A 27,703-nucleotide genomic window follows, 5' to 3' on the forward strand; every position below is an offset into this window, starting at 1 on the left:
CCGTAGTTTTGGCCGTCGTTTGGAGGAGATTTGGCCGTCGCCATCGTAGCCGGTGGCAGAGGGGATACGACCGCCGGCGACGTACCACGGCGGCCACATCAGCTTCCGACGAGTGCTTCAGAGCGGCCAGTAGCCGGCCACCAACCACCCCTGCTGCATCGAGGTGATCATCACGGCCTCTTTGCCACCATGACCGTAAGGTGTTCGACACTTTGCCCATAAAGGTATGGGCAGTGGAGATGGATTTTTCTTCCACTACTTCATTTATTCATCGGAGGATTCGTCGTCGGAGGATGACGATCTTGTGGTGGCTGCACTGGTCGTTCACGGCCACATTGAGTGGCAGCTTCCTCGGTACAGGGGGTCACTCCCTGGTCGTGCTCCAAACCTGAACCGCATCAGGGAGAGAGGCCATGCCCTGCTCTATGCCGATTACTTTGCGAACACCCCGCTCTTCAAGCCGGATAAATTCCGTCACCGTTTTTGTATGGCAAGGCATCTGTTCAATCGTATCCGAGAGGGAGTGGTTGCTCATGACCCATACTTCGAGTGCAAGACTGATGCCCTTGTCAAGCTTGGATTCTCCTCTTACCAGAAATGCACCGCGGCCATCCGCATGCTTGCATATGGAATTCCAGGTGATCTGGTGGATGAGTATGTGCGTATGAGTGAGACCACATGTCTGATGTCAATGTACAAGTTCTGCCAGCTCGTGGTGGAGTGTTTGGCCCTGAGTACTTGAGGCAGCCAACTGCCACTGATACAGAGAGATTGTTGGCGACCAACGTAGCTAGAGGCTTTTCAGGCATGCTTGGCAGTATAGATTGTATGCACTAGGAGTGGAAGAACTATCCATTTGCTTGGCAGGGCCAGTACAATGGGCATGTCAAAGCGTGCACTGTCATATTAGAAGTGGTGGCTTCGTAGGATCTTTGGATATGTCATTCTTTCTTAGGCATGGCAGGTTCTCACAATGATATCAATGTGCTGCAACGCTCTCCAGTCTTCACAAGGCTTGCAGAAGGCCACACCCCACCTGTCAACTTTGAGATCAACGGCCACCAGTACAACAAGGGATACTATCTAGCTGATGGTATATATCCTCAGTGGTCAACTTTTGTGAAGACAATCTCGAACCACCCAAAGTGAGAAGAGAAAGAGATTTGCCCAAATGCAAGAGAGTGCTAGACAGGATGTGGAACGTGCTTTTGGTGTGCTTCAATCCCGATGGGGTATCGTTCGAAACCATGCACTGTTATGGGTTGAAGGGAAGCTTTCGAAGGTGATGACTGCTTGTGTGATTATGCACAACATGATCGTCGATGACGAGCGTGATGACCGGATCTTCGACCAAGGATTTAATTATCAAGGTGAAAATGCTGAGCCCCTGCACCAAGAACCGGCCAAATTTGAACAGTTTGTCCAATTCCATCGTGAGCTGCATGATTGGCACACTCATTTGGATCTTCAAAATAACTTGGTTGAGCACGTGTGGGATCACATTGACAACCAATAGATGTATTGGTTCATTATGTTCATTCAAAACAATTTCGATTTGGTTGTAGAACTATTTTATTAGAGACAATTTCGATTGGGTTGTAAAATTATTTTTATTTTTAAATAATTAATATTTAGACGTGCAAACTTGATTTGATATGAAAATATGGGCATTTTTGGCCCTGACGGACAGGATGAGGCCAACGGATGGGACCGTGCGCTGGGCGCACGGCCACCACATCCAGATCAGGCTCGGGCACGACCTTATTGGCCTATACAAATAGATCAAATCCGGACAAAGTAGACGTTTGTTTAAAGTCGCGCGGTGAAGTTGGTCTTACGTTCGTGTTGTGTCCATGACGATGCAAACCCGGCCTGTCCACACGTTTGGCCGCGCTTTTGTCCGTTTTTAATTCGCCAGATGTTCTCATCCTGGAAATGGCTGAACGAATCCAATCTGATCTTGCAACTTTGAGTTGTCGCTTTCCGGATTTCGTGTCAATGACCATGTCGTGCACGTGGACTCGAGGAGCACGCGCGATTACTACGATGCCTGCCCGTATATAGCTCTCTCACTCCCGCCAAACGAAAGCGACGCACCACACCACGCCGAGCCATGGAGTCATCGCCTTGTGCGGTGCAGCTCCAGCTGCTGCTGGTTCTTCTCGGCGTCGCCGTCGTCTCGGCCTCGGCTGATGCGGCGTTTCCAAGAGAGGCGCTCCCGACCAGCTCCGGCTACCTCCCCGTCGACACCTCCACCAACGCCTCGCTCTTCTTCGCTTTCTACGAGGCCAGTGCCCCGCTCACCGCGCCGGCCGACACGCCGTTGCTCCTCTGGCTCGAGGGTGGCCCAGGCTGCTCCGGCCTGCTCAGCAACTTCCTCCAGCTCGGTCCCTATTCTCTCAGCCGTCGCTCCGGCAACGGCGCATCCCTCTCGCGCAACCCCTTCGCCTGGAACCGCCGCTTCGGGCTGCTCTTCCTGGACAGCCCGCTAGGCACCGGCTTCAGCGCCGCGCCGTCCACCGCAGACATCCCGCGCAGCCAGCCTGCCATCGCCGAGCACGTCCTCGCCGCGCTCCAGTCCTTCTTCGACGCCAGTCCGGCCCACTTCCGCGCGCGGCCCTTCTTCCTCGCCGGCGAGAGCTACGCCGGCAAGTACGTCCCCGCGGCGGCATCGCGCATCCTCGCCGCGAACACAGCGCTGCCGATGCACAAGAGGATCGGACTCCGTGGCGTCGCCATCGGCAACGGGCTGGTGCACCCGGTCGCGCAGGTCGCCACGTACGCCGACACGGCCTACTTCATGGGGCTCATCAACGGGCGGCAGCGGCAGGAGCTGGAGGTTATGCAGGCCGAGACGGCGGCGATAGCAAGGGCTGGGCGGTGGGGTGAGGCGACGGACGCGCGCGCGCGGTTGCTGGGGCGGCTGCAGGAGTCCACCGGCCTCGCCACGCTCTTCGACGTGGTCACCCAGGGGTGGCTGGACGCCGACGTGCTGGGCGAGTTCGTGAACCGGGCCGGCGTCAAGGTGGCGCTGGGCGCCAGGGGCGACGTCGCCTGGGAGGCCTGCGCGGCCGAGGTGGTGGCGGCGTTGCGGGAGGACGGGATGAAGAGCGCCAAGCCGGAGGTGGAGGCGCTGCTGCCGCGGGAGGGGATGCGGGTGCTGCTGTACGAGGGTGTCCGGGACCTGCGCGACGGCGTGGCGTCGGCGGAGGCGTGGCTGGAGGAGGTGGATTGGGATGGTATGGCGGAGTTCCGAGAAGCCAAGCGCGCCGTGTGGCGGACCACCGACGAGGGGGAGCTCGCCGGGTACGTGCAGAGGCACGGCGCGCTGGCACACGTGGTGGTGTACGGTGCCGGGCACTTCGTGCCGGCGGGTAACGGCCGCGCGGCGCAGGAGATGATTGAGGGTTGGGTGTTCCAGACGGGAGTGTTTGGTGGCGGCAACACCGGCCACCGTGTACTCGAGACCGGCGGCGGCGTCGGGCACGCCGTGATATGATTAAGCTGGTGAAGACCACGAGTCTGACAGTTTTGAACAGTCATCAACGATATAATATCTCTTCTATTTTACATATATATGCTCACGAAAATTAGCGGCGAAATTCAGTTACTCGTGAAATTTTTGTGCAAAATTCAGAACTTGCTCTAGTAACGCTAGTCTCAAACAGCGGGTTAGATGCTCACAGTTTTCTTACTTTTACGGCACCTAGCCGAAGTCCAAAAAACATTATCAGAGTAAAATTTTTACTCCATACTCCAAGCGAAGCGTGACCTTATGTTTACTCGACCTCGCGGCCGCGGAGTAAAATTCAACTCACCTCTCTGCCTCTCGTCCCCGCATCCCCGCCGCTCAATCTCCACCGACGAGCCCTCCACCTCACCCGCACCCACTCCCACGTCGGCCCGTTGTCAATAATGGCCAGATCCCACCGCCGTCCATCTACAGCACAGATCTGTGCCGCCACAAGCGGTCTCGGGCCCATGGCCGTGTCGAAACTTGTTCCTCCCGCGCTCGCCTGCCCGGCTTCCCCGAACTCCCGCCACCGTCGCCCCCACCACAGAGGCAATACATTTGTGTGCAGCAGCAGGATTGGGGAACGTGGGTGGCCAATATAACCGACCAAAACACCCACACGAAAATATGGATCGACTCATTCCTACCTACCAAGCAGGCGGCGAGCGGGTACGACATCATGTCGGTCCACCTGCACGGCGCTGACGGCCACAACTTTGCTTTTGGGCAACTACCATGGTTGGAGCCCTTCAACCAGCGGGTGGCCTCCGCAGTTGCTGGTCCCAATATCTTTGTTTGCCGATCGCAGCTCATTTGTGCGTCGATCGCAACACCGCACAACGCCTGATCTTGTTGGTCACATCATCGGGGTCGCTGGTTGCAGCTTCGTCTGTTGTCGGTTGCAGCTCTGGGCTCGCCCCCTCATGAACCGTCATAGCATGGGACATCGGGGCTTGTGGGTCGTAGCATCGGTCATCGCTGGTCCCAACCCCGTGATTTATCGTTCGCGCGGCCATGGCACCCTGCTCTGGTCATTGTGCTTGACCCCCCCTCTATCTGGATACCATGACGTAATGTTGCGGGGAAAGGAGAAATTGCCGCACGAATGAGCTCGCCCCGTGCGAACCGTGGCGGATTTCTACTTGTTGCCATGGAGGAAGAAGCCAAGGGGAAGGGGTTGGGTGTGCTGGAGGTAGGAAATGGAGATGTGTGTGAGAGAATCACTGGGAGGTGGGAAGAGACGATGCGGTCTGGGCACCGAGTGGCCCAGATCGTTTTAGGTGGAGATAATATAGAGGCCGTGGAGCGGTGGTGGGACCTGTAGGAGAAACGCGCGTCTGCGTGCGGTGACGGGTGGAACGGCAAATCGGTATGCCGATTTAAAAAAAATTCCCAAGTATAAAAAATTCCTAGCTAAATAGGTAACTTCATAGGTTCTACTAGAACCACGCATGGACAGCCTGGCCCGGACAGCCAGCTCGAAAGCCCGACATCCGAGCCGGGCTCGGGCTCGGGCTCAGCTTTTATGCCCAAAGCCTAGTTTGAAAGCCCAAAAAAAGCCCGAACATTGCATATATCATTATTTTATTAGAAATATAGGTATAATATATATTTTAAATATCCCAAAGAAACATTAGTTTAGTAAAAAGGGGCATTGCTCATGTGCTTCGGGCCAGACTTGGGCTTGAGATTTTGAGGTCGGGCTTTACAAAGCCCAGCCCAAACCTAGCCCGACCTAGAAAATGCCCAGATTTAGGTTATAGTCACTCATTTGAACCAAAATGTTACTTTCGTCTCTGTAAACATTGTGACATTTTAAATAAAGGCTTCGCAAGATTGTCTCAAAAGAAAATTTGAACCAAAATGCTTGATCTCTTTGAAATCAAAACCTCAGTGCTTAGACAATAGTTAACCATGCATTATTTTGACTTGTTAGATAAAAAATGCACTAACATTATATTCGCAATGAAAGATGGTTCCATATTGTAGTTTATGTAATTATTACTCACTACATATTACATATTTGCCAAAAAAATAATCAAATTAAATTATTCAGCCCCTTCATCTATTTTGGAAGACAGAGTTTAGACACTAAATAGTTAACATCTTTAGTATGGTGCAAGAAATCTCTAAGCACCGAGATACAAACTGCTCTTAGCAAGTGGTGGTACAAAGAGATTGTCCAACTGCTACATCATAAATCAAACTTTTATAATAAAAATTTAAACTGCAAAAATCTCTTATATTGGTGTACATGAAGGAAATATGCCCTAAAGGCAATAATAAAGTTATTATTTATTTCCTTATATCATGATAAATGTTTATTATTCATGCTAGAATTGTATTAACCGGAAACATAATACATGTGTGAATACATAGACAAACAGAGTGTCACTAGTATGCCTCTACTTGACTAGCTCGTTAATCAAAGATGGTTATATTTCCTAACCATGGACAAAAGAGTTGTTATTTGATTAACGAGGTCACATCATTAGTTGAATGATCTGATTGACATGACCAATTCCATTAGCTTAGCACACGATCGTTTAGTATGTTGCTATTGCTTTCTTCATGACTTATACATGTTCCTATGACTATGAGATTATGCAACTCCCGTTTGCCGGAGAAACACTTTGGGTGCTACCAAACGTCACAACGTAACTGGGTGATTATAAAAGAGCATTACAGGTGTCTCCAAAGGTAGATGTTGGGTTGGCGTATTTCGAGATTAGGATTTGTCACTCCGATTGTCGGAGAGGTATCTCTGGGCCCTCTCGGTAATGCACATCACATAAGCCTTGCAAGCACTGCAACTAATATGTTAGTTGTGAGATGATGTATTACGGAACGAGTAAAGAGACTTGCCAGTAACGAGATTGAACTAGGTATTGGATACCGACGATCGAATCTCGGGCAAGTAACATACCGATGACAAAGGGAACAACGTATGTTGTTATGCGGTCTGACCGATAAAGATCTTCGTAGAATATGTAGGAGCCAATATGGGCATCCAGGTCCCGCTATTGGTTATTGACCGGAGACGTGTCTCGGTCATGTTTACATTGTTCTCGAACCGTAGGGTCCGCACGCTTAAGGTTTCGATGACAGTTATATTATGAGTTTATGAGTTTTGATGTACCGAAGGAGTTCGAAGTCCCGGATGAGATCGGGGACATGACAAGGAGTCTCGAAATGGTCGAGACGTAAAGATCGATATATTGGACGACTATATTCGAACATCGGAAAGGTTCTGAGTGATTCGGGTATTTTTCGGAGTACCGGGTAGTTACGGGAGAAGTAATGGGCCTTGATGGGCTTTAGTGGGAAGAGGAAAAGGCTGCTGCGCCCCCCTCCCCTTTGGTCCGAATTGGACTAGGGAAAAGGGGGCCGGCCACCTCTCCTTCTCCTCCCATTCCTTCTCCCTTCCTCCCCTTTTGGTGGACTCCTACTAGGACTTGGAGTCCTAGTAGGACTCCCTATCCTGGCCGCACCTTTGCCTTGGCCGGCCTCCTCCTCCTCCATCCTTTATATACAGGGGCAGGGGGCACCCCATAGACACACAAGTTGATAATTGTTGATCGTTCCTTAGCCGTGTGCGGTGCCCCCTGCCACCAAATTCCACCTCGGTCATATCGTTGTAGAGCTTAGGCGAAGCCCTGCGTCGGTAGAACATCAAGATCGTCACCACGCCGTCGTGCTGACGGAACTCTTCCTCGACGCTTTGCTGGATCGAAGCCCGAGGATCGTCATCGAGCTGAACGTGTGCTAAGAACTCGGAGGTGCCGGAGTAACGGTGCTTGGATCGATCGGATCGGGAAGAAGACGTACGACTACTTCCTCTACGTTGTGTGATCGCTTCCGCAGTCGGTCTGCGTTGGTACGTAGACACCACTCTCCCCTCTCGTTGCTATGCATCACCATGATCTTGCGTGTGCGTTGGAAAATTTTGAAATTACTACGTTCCCCAACAGTGGCATCCGAGCCTAGGTTTTATGGTTTGATGTTATATGCACGAGTAGAACACAAGTGAGTTGTGGGCGATATAAGTCATACTGCCTACCAGCATGTCATACTTTGGTTCGGCGGTATTGTTGGATGAAGCGGCCCGGACCGACATTACGCGTACGCTTACGCGAGACCGGTTTCCCCGACGTGCTTTGCACATAGGTGACTTGCGGGTGACTGTTTCTCCAACTTTAGTTGAACCGAGTGTGGCTATGTCCGGTCCTTGCGAAGGTTAAAACGGAGTCTATTTGACAAACTATCGTTGTGGTTTTGATGCGTAGGTGAGATTGGTTCTTGCTTAAGCCCGTAGCAGCCACGTAAAACTTGCAACAACAAAGTAGAGGACGTCTAACTTGTTTTTGCAGGGCATGTTGTGATGTGATATGGTCAAAACGTGATGAGATATAAGTTGTTGTATGAGATGATCATGTTTTGTTGAAGTTATCGGCAACTGACAAAAGCCTTATGGTTGTCTCTCTATTGCATAAGATGCAAGCATCCAATAATTGCTTTACTTTATCGCTATGCGATAGCAATAGTTGCAAGAGCAATTGTTGGCGAGACGACCACGTGACGACACATTGATATAGATCAAGATGATGGAGATCATGGTGTCATGTCGGTGATGATATAGATCATGACAGTACTTTGGAGATGGAGATCAAAGAAGCAAGATGATGATGGTCATATCATGTCACATATATTGTTTGCATGTGATGTTTATCTTTTATACATCTTATCTTGCTTTGATTGACGGTAGCATTATAAGATGATCTCTCACTAAATTATCAAGAAGTGTTCTCCCTGAGTATGCACCGTTGCGAAAGTTCTTCGTGCTGAGACACCACGTGATGATCGGGTGTGATAGGTTCTACGTTCAAATACAACGGGTGCAAAACAGTTGCACACGCGGAATACTCAGGTTATACTTGATGAGCCAAGCATATACAGATATGGCCTCGGAACACGGAGACCGAAAGGTCGAGCGTGAATCATATAGTAGATATGATCAACATAACGATGTTCACCATTGAAAACTACTCCATCTCACGTGATGATCGGTTATGGTTTAGTTGATTTGGATCACGTGATCACTTAGAGGATTAGAGGGATGTCTATCTAAGTGGAAGTTCTTAAGTAATATGATTAATTGAACTTTAATTTATCATGAACTTAGTCCTGGTAGTATTAGCATATCTATGTTGTAGATCAATAGCTCGCGTTGTTACTTCCCTGTGTTTATTTTGATATGTTCCTAGAGAAAATTGTGTTGAAAGATGTTAGTAGCAATGATGCGGATTGGATCCGTGATCTGAGGTTTATCCTCATTGCTGCACAGAAGAATTATGTCCTTGATGCACCGCTAGGTGACAGACCTATTGCAGGAGCAGATGCAGACGTTATGAACGTTTGGCTAGCTCAATATGATGACTACTTGATAGTTTAGTGCACCATGCTTAATGGCTTAGAATCGGGACTTCAAAGACGTTTTGAACGTCATGGACCATATGAGATGTTCCAGGAGTTGAAGTTAATATTTCAAGCAAATACCCGAGTTGAGAGATATGAAGTCTCCAACAAGTTCTATAGCTAAAAGATGGAGGAGAATCGCTCAACAAGTGAGCATGTGCTCAGATTGTCTGGGTACTACAATTGCTTGAATCAAGTGGGAGTTAATCTTCCAGATAAGATAGTGATTGACAGAATTCTCTAGTCACCATCACCAAGTTAGTAGAACTTCGTGATGAACTATAATATGCAAGGGATGACAAAAGTAATTCCCAAGCTCTTCGTGATGCTGAAATCAACGAAGGTAGAAATCAAGAAAAACATCAAGTGTTGATGGTTGACAAGACCACTAGTTTCAAGAAAAGGGCAAAGGGAAGAAGGGAAACTTCAAGAAGAACGGCAAGCAAGTTGCTGCTCAAGTGAAGAAGCCCAAGTCTGATCCTAAGCCTGAGACTAAGTGCTTATACTGCAAAGGGACTGATCACTGGAAGCGGAACTACCCCAAGTGATTGGCGGATAAGAAGGATGGCAAAGTGAACATAAGTATATTTGATATACATGTTATTGATGTGTACTTTACTAGTGTTTATAGCAACCCCTTAGTATTTGATGCTAGTTCAGTTGCTAAGAGTAGTAACTCGAAACGGGAGTTGCAGAATAAACAGAGACTAGTTAAGGGTGAAGTGACGATGTGTGTTGGAAGTAGTTCCAAGATTGATATGATCATCATCACACACTCCCCTATACTTTCGGGATTAGTGTTGAACCTAAATAAGTGTTATTTGGTGTTTGTGTTGAGCATGAATATGATTTGATCATGTTTATTGTAATACGGTTATTCATTTAAGTAAAATAATAAATTGTTGTTCTGTTTACATGAATAAAACCTTATATGGTTACACACCCAATGAAAATAGTTCATTGGATCTCGATCTTAATAATACACATATTCATAATATTGAAACCAAAAGATGCAGAGTTGATAATGAAAGTGCGACTTATTTGTGGCACTGTCGTTTAGGTCATATCGGTGTAAAGCGCATGAAGAAACTCCATACTGATGGACTTTTGGAACCACTTGATTATGAATCACTTGGTACTTGCGAACCGTGCCTCATGGGCAAGATGACTAAAACACCGTTCTCCGATACTATGGAGAGAGCAACAGATTTATTGGAAATCATACACACCGATGTATGTGGTCCGATGAAAATTGAGGCTCGCGACGGATATCGTTATTTTCTCACCTTCACAGATGACTTAAGCAGATATGGGTATATCTACTTAATGAAACACAAGTCTGAAACATTTGAAAAGTTCAAAGAATTTCAGAGTGAAGTTGAAAATCATCGTAACAAGAAAATAAAGTTTCTACGATCTGATCGTGGAGAAGAATATTTGAGTTACGAGTTTGGTGTACATTTGAAAAATTATGGAATAGTTTCGCAACTCACGCCACCCGGAACACCACAACGTAATGGTGTGTCCGAACGTCGTAATCGTACTTTACTAGATATGGTGCGATCTATGATGTCTCTTACTGATTTACCGCTATCGTTTTGGGGATACGCTCTAGAGACGGCCGCATTCACGTTAAATAGGGCACCATCAAAATCCGTTAAGACGACGCCTTATGAACTATGGTTTGGCAAGAAACCAAAGTTGTCGTTTTTTAAAGTTTGGGGTTGCGATGCTTATATGAAAAAGTTTCATCCTGATAAGCTCAAAACTCAAATCGGAGAAGTGCGTCTTCATAGGATATCCAAAGGAAACTATTGGATACACCTTCTATCACAGATCCGAAGGCAAGGCTTTTGTTGCTAAATTCGGAAACTTTCTGGAGAAGGAGTTTCTCTTGAAAGAAGTGAGTGGGAGGAAAGTAGAACTTGACGAGGTAACTGTACCTGCTCCCTTATTGGAAAGTAGTACATCACAGAAAAATGTTTCTGTGACACCTACACCAGTTAGTGAGGAAGCTAATGATGATGATCATGGAACTTCAGAACAAGACACTACTGAACCTCGTAGATCAACCAGAGTAAGATCCGCGCCAGAGTGGTACGGTAATCCTGTTCTGGAAGTCATGCTACTAGATCATGATGAACCTACGAACTATGAAGAAGCGATGGTGAGCCCAGATTCCGTAAAGTGGCTTGAAGCCATGAAATCTGAGATATGATCCATGTATGAGAACAAAGTATGGACTTTGGTTGACTTGCCCGATGATCGGCAAGCCATAGAAAATAAATGGATCTTCAAGAGGAAGACGGACGCTGATAGTAGTGTTACTATCTACAAAGCTAGAATTGTCGCAAAAAGGTTTTCGACAAGTTCAAGGTGTTGACTACGATGAGATTTTCTCACTCGTATCTATGCTTAAGTCTGTCCGAATCATGTTAGCAATTGCCGCATTTTATGAAATCTGGCAAATGGATAAACAAAACTGCATTCTTTAATGAATTTGCTAAAGAAGAGTTGTATACGATGCAACTAGAAGGTTTTGTCGATCCTAAAGGTGTTAACTAAATATGCAAGCTCCAGCGATCTATCTGTGGACTGGTGCAAACATCTCGGAGTTGGAATATACGCTTTGATGAGTTGATCAAAGCATATAGTTTTATACAGATTTGCGGTGAAGCCTGTATTTACGAGAAAGTGAGTGGGAGCACTACAGCATTTCTGATAAGTATATGTGAATGACATATTGTTGATCGGAAATAATGTAGAATTATTCTGCAAAGCATAAAAGGAGTGTTTGAAAGGAGTTTTTCAAAGAAAGACTTCGGTAAAGCTGCTTACATATTGAGCTTCAAGATCTATAAAGATAGATCAAGACGCTTGATAAGTTTTTCAATAAGTACATACCTTGACAAGATTTTGAAGTAGTTCAAAATGGAACAGTCAAAGAAAAAGTTTCTTGCCTGTGTTACAAGGTGTGAAGTTGAGTAAGACTCAAAGCCCGACCACGGCAGAAGATAGAAAGAGAATGAAAGTCATTCCCTATGCCTCATTCATAGGTTCTATAAAGTATGCCATGCTGTGTACCAGATCTATTGTATACCCTGCACTGATTTGGCAAGGGAGTACAATAGTGATCTAGGAGTAGATCACTGGACAGCGGTCAGAATTATCCTTAGTGAAATAAGGATATGTTTCTCGATTATGAACGTGACAAAAAGGTTCGTCGTAAAGGGTTACGTCGATGCAAGTTTTTTGACACTGATCCAGATGAATCTAAAGTCTCAATCTGGATACATATTGAAAGTGGGAGCAATTAGCTAGAGTAGCTCCGTGCAGAGCATTATAGACATAGAATTTTGCAAAATACTTACGGATCTGAATGTGACAGACCCGTTGACTAAAATTATCTCACAAGCAAAACATGATCACACCTTAGTACTCTTTGGGTGTTAATCACACAGATATGTGAACTAGATTACTGACTCTAGTAAACCCTTTGAGTGTTGGTCACATGACGATGTGAACTATGGGTGTTAATCACATGGTGATGTGAACTATTGCTGCTAAATCACATGGCGATGTGAACTAGATTATTGACTCTAGTGCAAGTGGGAGACTGAAGGAAATATGCCCTAGAGGCAATAATAAAGTTATTATTTATTTCCTTATATCATGATAAATGTTTATTATTCATGCTAGAATTGTATTAACCGGAAACATAATACATGTGTGAATACATAGACAAACAGAGTGTCACTAGTATGCCTCTACTTGACTAGCTCGTTAATCAAAGATGGTTATGTTTCCTAACCATGGACAAAAGAGTTGTTATTTGATTAACGAGGTCACATCATTAGTTGAATGATCTGATTGACATGACCCATTCCATTAGCTTAGCACACAATCGTTTAGTATGTTGCTATTGCTTTCTTCATGACTTATACATGTTCCTATGACTATGAGATTATGCAACTCCCGTTTGTCGGAGGAACACTTTGGGTGCTACCAAACGTCACAATGTAACTGGGTGATTATAAAGGAGCATTACAGGTGTCTCCAAAGATAGATGTTGGGTTGGCGTATTTCGAGATTAGGATTTGTCACTCCGATTGTCGGAGAGGTATCTCTGGGCCCTCTCGGTAATGCACATCACATAAGCCTTGCAAGCACTGCAACTAATATGTTAGTTGTGAGATGATGTATTACGGAACGAGTAAAGAGACTTGCCAGTAACGAGATTGAACTAGTTATTGGATACCGACGATCGAATCTCGGGCAAGTAACATACCGATGACAAAGGGAACAATGTATGTTGTTATGCGGTCTGACCGATAAAGATCTTCGTAGAATATGTAGGAGCCAATATGGGCATCCAGGTCCCGCTATTGGTTATTGACCGGAGACGTGTCTCGGTCATGTTTACATTGTTCTCGAACCGTAGGGTCCGCACGCTTAAGGTTTCGATGACAGTTATATTATGAGTTTATGAGTTTTGATGTACCGAAGGAGTTCGGAGTCCCGGATGAGATCGGGGACATGACAGGAGTCTCGAAATGGTCGAGACGTAAAGATCGATATATTGGACGACTATATTCGGACTTCGGAAAGGTTCCGAGTGATTCGGGTATTTTTCGGAGTACCGGGTAGTTACGGGAGAAGTAATGGGCCTTGATGGGCTTTAGTGGGAAGAGGAAAAGGCTGATGCGCCCCCCCTCCCCTTTGGTCCGAATTGGACTAGGGAAAAGGGGGCCGGCCACCTCTCCTTCTCCTCCTATTCCTTCTCCCTTCCTCCCCTTTTGGTGGACTCCTACTAGGACTTGGAGTCCTAGTAGGACTCCCTATCCTGGCCGCACCTTTGCCTTGGCCGGCCTCCTCCTCCTCCATCCTTTATATACAGGGGCAGGGGGCACCCCATAGACACACAAGTTGATCATTGTTGATCATTCCTTAGCCGTGTGCGGTGCCCCCTGCCACCAAATTCCACCTCGGTCATATCGTTGTAGAGCTTAGGCGAAGCCCTGCGTCGGTAGAACATCAAGATCGTCACCACGCCGTCGTGCTGACGGAACTCTTCCTCGACGCTTTGCTGGATCGAAGCCCGAGGATCGTCATCGAGCTGAACGTGTGCTAAGAACTCGGAGGTGCCGGAGTAACGGTGCTTGGATCGGTCGGATCGGGAAGAAGACGTACGGCTACTTCCTCTACGTTGTGTGATCGCTTCCGCAGTCGGTCTGCGTTGGTACGTAGACAACACTCTCCCCTCTCATTGCTATGCATCACCATGATCTTGCGTGTGCGTAGGCAAAATTTTGAAATTACTACGTTCCCCAACAGTACAGAGGTAGTAGATGTTAAACATTCCTGGCTCAAGCATCTTAATTATTTTGTCCTACCTACATGGAAGAAAAAGGACTGTATTTTCTTCACTAAACACATGTATATCAAGCACAAGTCGCTGGATAGTAGTATATCCAACATGCCAATTAAACCCCCTCTAATTAGTTGACAAACATGGGGAGTTTCTACGACACGATTGTGTTTGTCCACTATTAGCGTGACATGAAAATTCCTACTAACGCAGGATCGCATCGCATTTTCTGGAAGGACTTCGAAGTGGAGTTCCGGTTTGCCTTTCCTGATGATCCTTTTAGCGTTATGTACCTTGAGACCAACAACTCTTGGCCACGAAAACCCATGATATTTGTACACATTTGAACTATTTGCTCTCCATAATGTTCGTTTTGCCTCGCCTGGAACCTGCATAGATTGAGTAGAACTTTGGCATTATGTTAAAAATTGGAGATCTTAAATGTTTTCTAATGTTGTTACCAACGTTCGCATGATAGAGCATATAAATTAGGTCCGTAGCTGTAAATGTATCTAAAATTCTAGACAAGCAAACACATCATTTTTTGTTTTTTCTGATGTTAAACCATGGCATTCCTTTTTATGATGGTGATATATGTACCTTGGGCATGTATTCCGCAACCTTGACAACCGGCGTCCACTCCCCTGGCGGAGGAGCTTGAACAAGATCCGAGAGGGGGCTAGAGAGGAGTCTACACCGGAGTTGAGCAGACCAATCTTGGGTGGCTTAATACCCTGGTATTTGCGGATATTTGAACTATTTAGTCGCCATAATGTTCTCTTGGGCTCGCCTGGAACCTGCGTAGATCAAGTACAATTTTGGTCTTAAGTTGTAGAAGTGAAGATGTTAAATATTTTCTAATGTTCTTCCCAAAGGAATGTGTAAATAAATCATATATATAGCTTGTTCGCACGATAGAGCGGACGACTTAGGTGCATAGTTGAAAATGTGCGTAAAATTCTATACAAGCATACACATCTTTTACGGTTTGTTATCGTGTTAAACCATAGCATTCCTTTTTATGATGATTGTGCATGTACCTTGGGTATCTATTCTGCAACCTTGACAACCGGCCTCCACTCTTCTGGGGGAGGAGCTTGAACAAGATCCGAGAGGGAGCCAAGGGAGTGTATACAAGAGTTAGAGCATACTAATCTAGAGAGTATCATGTCGAACATGTTGCGAAAATAGTGGTCCAAATCAAATGCCAACCTGTGGGAAGCTCGAAGGCTCTAGCCGGTGCCGACGAAGCTCCATCGCCGGGCTCTCGCATTACGAGTTTATGTATATTTACCTGCAATGCGATGCATAGGCAGCAGATAAAAAAGATGTAAACTGAATGGTGCCACTAGATTACAAGCCATTTTATCATGACAAATCATTTTGTTCGATTTGGACAGTGCAGGTTCTCCTTCATCTATAGGAGTACAATAGTCGGTAGAATATCAAATTAAGACACATGCATGCCACCATACTAGCAGCACTTAATTTGGACAATGCAGGAACGGAATTAGACGACACCTATATTGTGCTCAAGGACAAACACGGCGTTAATTGGTGGGTACAATGACAAATCTACGGTGCTAGCTAGGGCATCGCAAATTGTGTTTCCAGATTGCATCCTTTCGATCAAAGGAGCCGGCCGGCCGGCCGGCCCCAAATTCCATTTAGAAATTGGAAGTACTTGTTTGATCACGATCATGGGAAGGATTAAAATATACTTGAAGATAAAAGATAGGTACTCCCTTCATTTATATATACAAGGGCACTATGGAATATATATTTTGCATCTATACAAAGCCACCAACAGTAATCGAGGCAAAGTTAATGATATTTTCTCGTACTAACAACCTGATTAATACTTGCATGCATACAGTCATAATGACAGTCAGCTACTTCCTCCACTTAGTTTCTCTGCATGCATGCGGAGTATTAATGATCCCAGCAAACAAGAAAAAAATTGACTTGTAAAGCAGGCATTAAATTTTACATTGGTACCTGTAATCCGAGTTTATGGCCTTATACAAAAATGAAGGGAGTATATACCCTGGATGGCTTTTTTAGGGGAGCAATGCTAGACATATGGACATTTTACAGGCAGCAGCGGAGCCAGCACACAAGCGTTGGGCTCAAGTGAACCCAACAACTTTTTCTACGTACCTGCGTGTAGTGCATGTTTGGTTCACCTGAACCCAGTAAAAAATCATGCTTGACCCCAATAACGTGAGGTGGTCATGTGAACAGCGTAAGCAAAGGCTGGTTGTAATGGGGAGTATCATATACTAGTATCGATACTAGTATATGATACTACCTCCCTAATGCATAGTATCATATATTAGTATTATGTAGTACTTTATTTATTGCCATGCATGACACAAGGTAGCTTAGCATTTAATATGATACGGTATCATGATATGATACTACACCCTCTCTTTCTTCATTTAATGATATGACACCTCATCAAAATTGTCTAGTTGGTATGCATGATACTACCTATGATACTACCATTACGACCAGCCAAAGGGCCCAAAAGCTCACAGGTCGTCAATGTCTAGGCGTCCAGCTGGCCAGGCTTAAACCGTGATTAGTCACGTACTCTGTACTCACATTTTGTATACGTATACGCACGCACGCACGCAGCCACACGCCTCCTCGGGACTCGGGTCGTCATCTGTTCGTTTTCCAATTCGCATCTCTCCTCTAGTTTATTCGTGTTCCTCGGCAGCGTCTCGCCCGCCGCACACCAGCAGCAGGCAGGCTGCTACAGATCCACAGCGGCAACAGTCTTAGGGGTGTTTGTTTTCAGGGACTTTTTTGTGTAGGGACTAGAAAAAGTTTCTTTTAAAGACTTTTTTACCAAACGGGAGGGACTTTTTAGGGACTAAACTAGGCATTTGAGACTAAATGAAGAAGACTCTCAAGGAGAGTCTTTTTGGGACTTTTCCAACAATGCCCCTCCATACATCTATTGGCCCGCCACCCCATGATGTTGTTTGATTGTTATTTTTCTATATATTAGGGGCAACATGGTCATTTAATAACCTTTAAGAAGGGACTAGGGACTTTTTAGTTGGGACTAAAAAAAGTCCTAGGACTAGAGAACCAAACACCACCTTAACCCAAAATTTCAGGTAATTAGAATACATTGCCACATCTCCTCATCTTCTCTCTCTTATGTATGTTCTATCTAGCCTACTAATTAGGTAATAGTGATTTTTTTGCCCTAGTTTTTTATTTGTTTTTCTTCATGGACTTTGATTGATCAAGGCTATGAAGCGGTATTACTCAAAGAGAACTCGGACACAAATCCAGAATGATACATGCACATCAAGGTCACCCAGTAGACGGGCAAAGTGCATCAAATGTTACTACAGCTAGTCTTCCGAAGCCCACTATAGACAACGAAATTAATTTAGATGAGTTGCCTTATGAACCAGCTGATCGAAAGATAATTTCAGAGTATAGAAGAAATCCAAAGATGCAAGATGAGATTAGGCGTAGATATTTAACAAGGAAACCTTATAGGCCATCGTCTAATTTTGATTACTCGTAGAGGAAGGTTGGAGAGACTCAACGTAGAATTAATCCAGATTAGTTTGATGAATATGGTCGTTGGCTTGAGCATAGTGCCAAGTTGCATAAGGCCTTTTGTTTGTGCTGATACATTTTTAGAGATTACAATGAAGAACAAACTAGGAGTGATGCATTTGCAATTAATGGTTGGAAAAAAGAGAGTCAAATTCTCATAAAGAGAATGAGCGAACCTAATGGCCAATTTTTTTGGCTCCGCCCCTGTTTACAGGGGGTTTACAGGGCTGAGGGGTTGTGATTGGCAGAGATTTAATTAGGAGGGCGGCCCCACTAATGAAAATCTCGGGGGGGGGGGGGGGGGGGGGGGAGGGAGGGGGGGGGGGGGGGGGGGGGGGGGGGAGGCAATTAGATGAGGCCACATCGTCTTTCTGTAAAGCTTTGTATGAATGATCGTGTACGTGTAGTATTATTGTTTTTAGGGAACGTACGCCGGATGCAGAGAAAGAAGCGCGGCGGCCGCAGGCAGACCACCCGAGGTGAGAAGAGGAGAGGAGAGGAGATCCATGGCCGTGTTCGTTGGTGTATTTATACGGATGAGTCACGGGCCGTAACAGACCGAGCGATCCAGGCGTTTTATACGGGCCGGGCCATAGGGCCAGTAAGTACTTCTGCCAGATCGTCGGTTGGTTGCGGCCTGCCAACATGTAAACAACCATGCATCGTCACCTCAAAAAAAAAATGCATGCATGCATCGTGGCAGCTATATCTCGCCTACTGCGATGTATTCCTGCGAGAGCAGTTTTAGAAAGCTTCGATGATCGCTTCGGACTAGTTTTGAAGCTTTTGTGCTTTTTCTTCTGTGTGTTTACTCTGTTGGTTTTTACCAGTTTTTCTTTTGGTTTTCTGTGTTTCTTCATTGGTTCTCTTGGTTTTTTTTTCTTTCTTTTCAATACATGTCTACTTTTCGGAGCTTGAATTTTAGAAAATGTTAGCGAAGTTGGAAATAGTTTGTGATTTTAAAAACATTCATGAAACTTGAAAAAAAATCATGAATTTGAATTTGTTTTCATAAAATTTGAGAAATGTACACAAATTTGAAAATAGTTTGCATTTGAAAAATAAGAGGAAACAAACAAAAATACATGAAAAGGAAACCAAATAAATATTTGAACGAAACCTTGTTAAAAAAAGCAAGCTTCCGAAAACAGAACTGTGATACTTACACAAGTTTCCCAAAACCTAGGACAACCCTCCAGCTACGTGCCTTACATGGGCCGGCCCATTTCGATCGAATGGTATGCGCCATGTACGGTGAACACTTTAACTGACGCGTGAAGCGCCAAATTGAAATCACCTTTAAAAAAACTCATGCTGGCTAGAATTGTAGTATTTTTCAGACAGGCCGAAATTGTATATGATGCCTACTACACACTTTGGGCCTTTGACGCGTGCCTATCAAGCAGTACATGTGTGAGACAAATATAAAATGCACATTTAAACACAAGGCGATTGAGTTAAAAAAACACACACACTGTGATGAGCGGTTTGTTGTTGGAGATCACACGCTTTGATCCTTATAGAATGTTAGGTGACCATTAGGGTAGGTGAATGAGAGTTTGCATGAGGGACTTCGTGGAGGAATCAAGCATGGGAAATATATTTTTACTCTCGTTCTCGTGTTTTGACATATGATGATAATTACTTTGGGATGGAGCTCTACCCACGAATTAACAGGGTCCCCACGGGAAGGAATTGGTGGGAGCTGACCCCTCCCTATGAACTGATATTCTCACATCCCCTCTAATCAATCTTTGAACTTTTAATCTCCTCACCGTCAACTCACATTCTCCATATCTGATTGCCGCAATCAAACATGATGTTAGTCTCATGGTATGCGATGTATCAATATTTGAATTGAAATAAACCAAGCCGTGAAGGCATTCGCCAAAAAAGCAAGATCCAAAGCGCCATCAAAGAAAAAACATGTACATAGTTTTCGTGAGGAGGAATGGTTACACAGTTTGGGCACCTATGGTTACATATACGGATGCAGCCTTACCATTGCTGCTTCATTCACGAGATAGATGAGTTCTAGTGAAACACAACAGATCCGAGATAAAACATCGTCATGGCATGAGGGCTTTACCGACTTGCGACCATCAGACGAAAGCGGGGCTGCTTGTTAGTGTTGGTACCATAGAAACCGTTATATGGATTGTAGTCGTTGTGCTCTTCTTGGACATATGGCATGCCGTCGTCTGGATCGCGTGGTAGAAGGTTCATTATCAGCCTATATCCAAAAGGTAGTTAAACTTCATCGCTAGTATCAGTGGCATAGCTAACGTCTGTAATGTATTATGCAAAAATAGTACACACTTGTTTTCTAAGGCACAAGAAAATATAGGTGTTCAATTTCTGTTTGCAGTTATTTTCCCTTAGCCATGTTTGGCCGTAAAATTGTACACTTGCACCTCCTCTACAAAATGTTCTACTAAATATTTCTATAGGTGGGACCTATTTAACGATGTACATGTCAAGATAAATAGGGTAGTAAGATGAGTCTCTTAGATATATAGAATTTATAATTAGATCTTTTTCCAGAGGGGTGTGCTACACGTCCGCCGGTTGATCTTTTTAAAAGATCGACCGCGAGCCGTCGGATTACCGCATCACACGGACGAACGCGTCTCCATACTGCAACACAGGTCTTGTTGTGGAATTTATTTCTGCAACGCAGGTCTTGTTGCGGAATTATTTTTGCAACATAGGTCTTGTTGCAGATTTTTTTTGCAACATCAGTTTTTTTTTATATTTTTGCAACTGAGGTCTTGTTGCAGAAAAATTCGCAAGAGAAGTTTTGTTGTAAAACATAGACCCGTCGTAAAGTATTGCAACACCGCATATGTTTCGGAAGCATAGCTCCTGTTGCAAAAGCGAGTTTATTGAAGGATGGTCTGCGGGACGCGTGTCACGCATGGAAGGTGACCGATGCGGCCCTGTTATCGGCCGGTTGATGGTAAGTGTTTCCCTTTTCCAGAGCAACAATTCAAATTCATGAATATTTTCAAAATCATGAATACCCTGTAAGCTCAGAGCAATTTATTTTTTATGTTTATTTAACTCACGAACATTTTTTAGTTTCGGAACATTTTTCAAAAAGATGCCAGGACAACTACTTGTGGCGAAGGAGCTACCGAGATCTGGTGCAACGCTCAACCGCGCCGATCCACACATTCGGCTTCGGCACCGACCACGATCCGGCGGCCATGCACGCCATCGCCGAGCTAACCGGCGGCTCGTACTCCTTCATCGAGAACCAGGCCGTGGTGCAAGACGCGTTCGCCCAGTGCATGGGTGGGCTCCTTTTGGTCACCGCCCAGCAGGCATGGATAGCCATTACGTGCGTCCACCCCAAGGTGTGCGTCCGAGCCGTCAAATCCGGTCGCTACAAAAGCCGTGTCCTCGCGGACGGCCGTGCAGCCTCGGTGGACGTTGGCGAGCTCTACGCCGATGAGGAGAGACGCTTCCTGCTGTTCGTGGATGTGCCGAGGGACGAGGGTCGTCGGCGCTGCTGCAGATGAGGCCATGACCACATGCCTTATCAAGGTGAGCTGCACTTACAAAGACACGACGACGGGGAAGTCGATGGAGGTGGCCGCGGAGGATGCCGTGGTGCAAAGGCCGTTAGAGGTGACGGTCGAGGAGCCGTCCATGGAGGTCAAGGTGGAGCGTTTCCGGGTGGAGGCGATGGAAGACACTATGGCAGCGCAGGCAGCCGCGGAATGTGGTGACTACGCCGAGGCTGCGAGGATACTGGACATGCGCCAGAAGGCGGCGGTGGGCGATTTGGCCGGCGACCCCCGGTGCAGGGCGCTAGTGCACGAGCTGGCCGAGCTTAGCGCCCGTGTGGCGACCAGGAACGAGTACGAGCGGACTGGGCGCTCGACCCTGCTGTCCGGCATGAGCTCCCATGGGGGGCAGCGCGCCTCGTGTGCTAGTCTGTTTGGCACCATGGCGTCGGCGCCCATGTTTGCAGGATCGGCGGCGCCGTTTGGGGCGGCGGCAGGAGCATTAGCGGCACCAGCGATGAAGGATATGGTGGATTCGTCTCGGAAGACATGTGAACTAAGGGCATCTCCAGCCGCGTATCAGGAAGGCCTTCTCAGGCGATTTTTTCGCGCCGGCGCTAGAAAAACGGCCCAGTCGTGTCCACATGAGCCCGATTTTCACCGGCCTGGGTCGAAAACAACGTCGGCGGACCTAGGCCGAACCCGGCGCGCTGGGGGGCGCCCAGGGGCACCGGGGCGAACTGTTTTGGCGCGAAACAGCCACGGGCGCGCCGCGTCAGCGACACGGCGCCTCGTCTTCCCCCAACGGCCCCGGCTCCCGCAGGGAATCAATGGCAAGGCTGCCGCCGGTCAGGCAAGGCTGCCGCCGGTCAGCCTTGCCATTGATTCCTCACGGGCGGCGCGTCACGGGACGACGCGCCGACGCCTCCCCTCCCTCGCACGCGTACACACGGGTGCGGCGCGGCTATATAACCGGTGGCCTGCACTCGCCTGTGCCCACACCAGCCCCGCCCCTCGTCGCCGCCCAGCTCCTCCCTCTCCCTACCTCTCCCGAGCGCCGCCGCCCAGCCCCTCCCTCTATCTCTCTACCTCTTCCGAGCCCGTCGCCATGGCGGAACGCTACCCCGGAGACGAGGCGGCGGCCAAAGGCTTCGGCCGCCGTTCGCTCCGCGAACAGGAGTTCTGACTCCTGTTCCAGGCGAACATCCCGGCGCCGCCGGACATGCGCGCCGGGCCGACGGGGTGGAGGCTTAGCGCCGGGGAAGTGCCCATTCCCTCATTGCCCGACGTCGTGGCGAAGCCGAAGTACTTCGCCGAGGAAGTCGAGGTCGTGCGCGCCTCCCTCACCGACACCCAACTCTCCCTCCCTCAGTACGCCGCCGACAACCACGTGGCTTGGGCGGCGTATTTCGAGCGCCGCCAGCAGCAGCGCTTGGCGTCCACCAACGGCGCGCCGGTGGTCGGCGGCCGGCAGAACAGCGAGGGGCACCACCTGTGGTGGGGCGTCCCCGGCCGCACACTCGAGGGCGTGCTGACGTACCTCGAGGGCGGCAACGACCCGCCGTTGGCGTACCCGGCGAGAGCGGCCGCCCCGGCGCAGCACCGACGCGCCGGGCCATGGGCGCCAAGGAGGTTCGGGTCCTCCTCTTCTTCCTTCTCCCGATCTTCATCGCACTCCTCCGGCACTCCGGCCCTGCTCGGCGTCAAGGCCGAGCCCGCGGCGGAGACGCCGCTCGGCCGGCGCACTCGCAGCGCCGGCATCGTCATCAACGAGGGCGGCCGGCGCGCCTACTCGTCGGCTTCTCCTCCGCGCTTCGTCAAGCCAAAGACGGAGCCGGGGCTCGCGCCGGTGAAGAAGGAGCCGGCCGCGCCGGTGACGACGGAGCTCGACGATGACTACGCGGTCCTGGAATGGGCGCGCAGGGACTCCATAGCGATGGAGAAGGAGTGCCTGGAGAAGGCGAAGGAGCGCCAGCGCGCCGCCCTGCTTCGCTTCGCGGAGCGTCGACGCGGCCGCGACGAAGGCGGAGTCGTCGTCATCTGCGACAGCGACGACGACGACGACGATGCGCCGCCACCAGTCCGCCATGGCGACGCCGGGCAGGGGTCCAGCAGGGGCGCCCGCGTCAAGGAGGAGAAGGCCGCCGACGACGATGGCGGCGACGGCGGCGACTTCAGCCAGTTTTTCCTTTAGATTAGTTTATGTATATGTGCTATGTAATGAAAATCCGCGAACTTCGCCGAAATGTGCCGAAATTTATCGTTTTTGACCGAATTTTATCGTGTTTAAACCAAACTTCGCCGATCTTCTTTTATTTTAAAACGTGCTTGGGGGCGGCCCTGGGGCCGGCGGCTGGGGACCAACTCGCCCCAGGCCTAATTTTTGCGCCGGCTCACCCCAGGCGGCGATTTTATGCGCCCCCTGAAGGGCCAACGGCTGGAGATGCCCTAAGACAGCAGCAGCAACAACAACAGCAGCCACCGGTGACGACAACAAGGCCAAAAGAATTTGCTTGGAGCTTTTACCTTGTCATGTTTCTTGCCGTAGTTGTATCTTTGTATATCGACTATATCCTCGGCGTGTAGAACTTATATCTATCTGTGCTCTGCTAGCCTTAGCGTGGCAGATTGAACCTTAATCTCTTTGTTTTGGTTTTAACCTTTCGTTGTAGCATTGCTGTTCGTGGTGTCGTCTTTGCTGATGTGATGATATCGGAAGTTCAGAATCTAGCCATTGCTAAGATAAAATGTGGAATGGATACAAGTTAGTCGCCTGGTTCGCCGATCCCATGAGGCATTGATCAACTGAAATAAATTGGGGCGTAGATTTCATTCAAGAGAAGAAACTGCTAGCCAGATACTACGTAGTGGTACGTACTACGTAGTTAATTTGCGGGGTGTTCTCTTTGTTAGGATTTAATTAATATTGTAATTAATGAGATAATCCTCCCTTGTAGTGGAAAGTGGTAGCGGATAATCCGAAATATCCGATATTCGTATTCGAGAAAATGCCTATTCGTATCCGAAACATCCGCATCCGAACCAAAATGGAAATGAAAATTGTTCGTATCTGAATTTATTAAACAAATACAAAATAAAATATGGTAAGAGATTTTGACACAAATATGGATATGGAAGTGGATATATCCGTATCCGAATAAGATTATGGAAGGTATTTTTTAAAATTCTAGGTCCAGTATTCCAATTATCCAAAATAAAAGCCAAATAAGTGGTCAAATTTTACTCTTTATATGATTAAACTTATAAATTATTATGCATTACAATAGTATTTATTCATAAACCTATTTATCATTGACTTATTGTATGTCACAAATTGATTATTTTAGGTTACATAGCTATCGACTAATTTACTTAAGCAACATGTTGATATAATTCGTATCCGTTCCAAATTAAGAAAATATCCGATACGTATCAGTATTCGAATAATATCTGAGCCGCATCCGTATCCGAGAACATCCATATTCGGATTTGTATTCGTTTTGAAAATATGAAAATAAAAGTGGTAAGAGCACTATCCGATCCATTTCCACCCCTACTTGTATGTGCGTTGCCAATCCGGCAAGCGTCACGACGGTTTCCTCGCTCCCCATCGAGTGGACGCGTCCCTTCGCTCGCGCCCCCTCCCGTTGTATGTAAGGATTGATCATCAATGAAATTGATACTGATTGGATTCATTTTGCAATCTGTCTATTAACACGTTATCAGCACTTTGCCTAACGGAGAGCGATTAGGCCAGAGACAACAGCGATGCCTCGCGCGATCCCTGGCTGTGCCGGCGCTACGCTCAAGCAGCGGTATCCGGTGCGGTGGAGTGAAGCATCAAGCCCCGGTGCGGATGGCAACATCAGTCACGGCGGCGACCACGTCTGCGTCGTACGCGCGGCGTCATGGTGATGCAACGGCGTGGACTTCGCCCCTTTCTTGAGGACCGGCGGCGGCTCACGCGGCCCTGCACATGACGACAAGAGCGGAAGGACCCATGGCAGTATGGCACCTTCGACGTCGACAACAGCCATCCACGACATGAACATGGCCGATGGTACCTTCGGCATCAGCAGCGGTCGTGAGGCGACGCCCAAGATTATAGAGGGGAGGAGATGCCTCTTGTCGGCGCTCTCCACACAGAGGGCGGCGACGCACCAGCCCCTCCATCTCCATGGCAAAGAAGATCATGCAGCCCTACAAGATATGAATCAGTAGTTGTCTTTTGTGATTAAATCAAAGACCTACTATTACTAACTAATTGGCGTGTAGCCTGTGCGCAGGAGATATGATCGGCACTCCCAAGCAAGAAAACGAATTCGCTAGCCACATCACGCATATGCAGCCGTAAGGTAACTCACCTGCAGAAGGGACGGTGGCGGCACCGCGTGCATCGCGCGCGTAGGCGGCGCCCAGCCCGCGTTGTGGCCCTCGGCACAACCGTCGGGGCCCAGTGAGGCATTCCGGCACTGGCGCGCGGCTTCGGTAGCAGCAGTCGAACGGCGCACGGCGTCGGCGTGCCGCTCATCATCGAGGCAAGCGTCAGGTAGTTTGCTTGCGCGGCAGCGAGATAAATTATTCTTCAGAGGAGAAGTATGGCGCGCCGGGAGTCCGGGACCCTCTGTCCAGCGACGACGAAGGATGGCCGGGAGGCAGCCGAGGCCGCCGTTTGGACCAGGATTAGAGGCGGTTGGTCAATGGGGACGGAACCCGTAGCCTCTCCCTTATCCGATATCTGGGGCGGTGCGCGTCTGTGGGCCGGCCAAAGGCCCATCTCTGTCCAAAAACAAAAAAAGGAAGCGAGAATGAAAAAACATGTGGGTTATGCCCACTGGTTTGGGTTGTGCAGATTCGGCCCAGGACCATTTTTTTGTTTTCCTTTTCTGTTTTAGCATTTGGCTATGCAGTTTTTCGCATGTATGTGTATTTACAGTAATTTCATGTGTATTACTGTATCGTAAAGCAGACTAGTGTATCAACATATTTGATCAAGCAATTTGATGGTTGCTACATGTTGATGATTAATTTACTAGAGAGTAAATTAATGGGCATGAATATTTCATGCAAGATATGTTGGACATATCGAGAATGAGTTTGCCTGAATCCCAGTTCCACCATAACCGCACCTGCTCAGGGGCCCTTGCTATAGATGATATAGCGTAGTATGTTGCATTGCACTTCATCTCACATCACCTACACGCTGATCTGTTGGGATCAATAGAGAATGGTGATGATACCTATAGTGCATAGGGAATGGACGCTCGTCTGATTCCATGACTTCAAGTCAGTGGCAACATACAACTCTGATATGCATCAAAACAACTAAAAGTTGTGATTCTGCAATAGTGTAGTTTTAGATGCCGATCTCATTGCAGAAATGATCTCCACTTTCAATCCTTGTATGAGGATTTTGACTTAACAATTTCGTTGTTTGTGAAAGGAAGTGGATACATTGATGAGAAGCAGACTAATAATGGAGTTGAAAAGAGCAAAAGTTGTTTAAAAAAATGACAATGCTAGCAGCTCTGGTGGTTGCTATAGGAGTGGTTGTATAACTGATTGCAAGGACAAGTGATATTTCCAAGCATTTGGTGGATCTGTGTATGCAATCAATTGCCAAGGGCAAAAGTGAGCAAAAGTCTCATGGGAACCAATGTGAAGCTTACTTCACTGAACATAGGGATGATTTCCCGATGGTTGAAAGTTTCCTAAACATTCCTTAGAACGTTGGCAACCAGGAGTATTCTTGGCGAAAGGAAGGTCCACTACTAAATATCAATGACATGTTCGTGGACTTCACTTCTAGTGACATATATGGAGACCAAATTTATTCTCTTGGATTTGTCACTATTACATAGTGTAAAACAAATTATGTCCATCGACATAATATGATAACTATGTCATTAGACATGATGCTTGTGGTATGTCCTTTCACATATATAGTTTATAATGTATGTATTATTTCTATATGAGTTCAGTCAAATGTTAAAATTGGTTTCTTTATCTATAGAAACCTATTGAAATAATCCAATTGAGAAGAAAATGTGTTAGTAGAAACTGGGTCTACTAACATGATACTAAGGGAGATTAAGTATTTCCAGGCTCTTGATAAGAGTAGTCGAAACATCATGACAATTGTTGGTCGTGATGGGGTAATTGTTGGTTCTGGTCAAGCCATAATTACACTCCCTATGGGTACTATATGATAGTCGTGGATGTATTCATGCATCAAGATTCTACTCG

The 27,703-nt window shown here is 47.2% G+C and overlaps 1 protein-coding gene, 1 long non-coding RNA gene and 1 pseudogene across 2 annotated transcripts; 2 read left to right on the forward strand and 1 right to left on the reverse strand.

The window, feature by feature from the left end:
• The first annotated feature begins 2,057 nt into the window (after nt 1-2,057).
• Nucleotides 2,058-3,572, forward strand: LOC125543339 (serine carboxypeptidase-like 50). Its single transcript, XM_048706656.1, has one exon. It carries the CDS (start codon nt 2,114-2,116, stop codon nt 3,497-3,499), a length of 1,386 nt encoding a protein of 461 aa, XP_048562613.1. The 5' UTR covers nt 2,058-2,113; the 3' UTR covers nt 3,500-3,572.
• A 17,290-nt stretch (nt 3,573-20,862) lies between these two features.
• Nucleotides 20,863-24,226, forward strand: LOC125532569 (annotated as a pseudogene).
• An 887-nt stretch (nt 24,227-25,113) lies between these two features.
• On the reverse strand, nt 25,114-26,449 carry LOC125541130. The gene is made up of 2 exons (XR_007297452.1): nt 25,822-26,449; nt 25,114-25,657 (listed from the first exon to the last, which is right to left on the reverse strand). It is a non-coding gene; the product is annotated as an uncharacterized LOC125541130 (long non-coding RNA).
• Between the last annotated feature and the right edge of the window lie 1,254 nt (nt 26,450-27,703).

The sequence above is a fragment of the Triticum urartu genome, chromosome 1 (genome assembly GCF_003073215.2).
Source record: "Triticum urartu cultivar G1812 chromosome 1, Tu2.1, whole genome shotgun sequence".
NCBI classification, from domain to species: domain Eukaryota; kingdom Viridiplantae; phylum Streptophyta; class Magnoliopsida; order Poales; family Poaceae; genus Triticum; species Triticum urartu.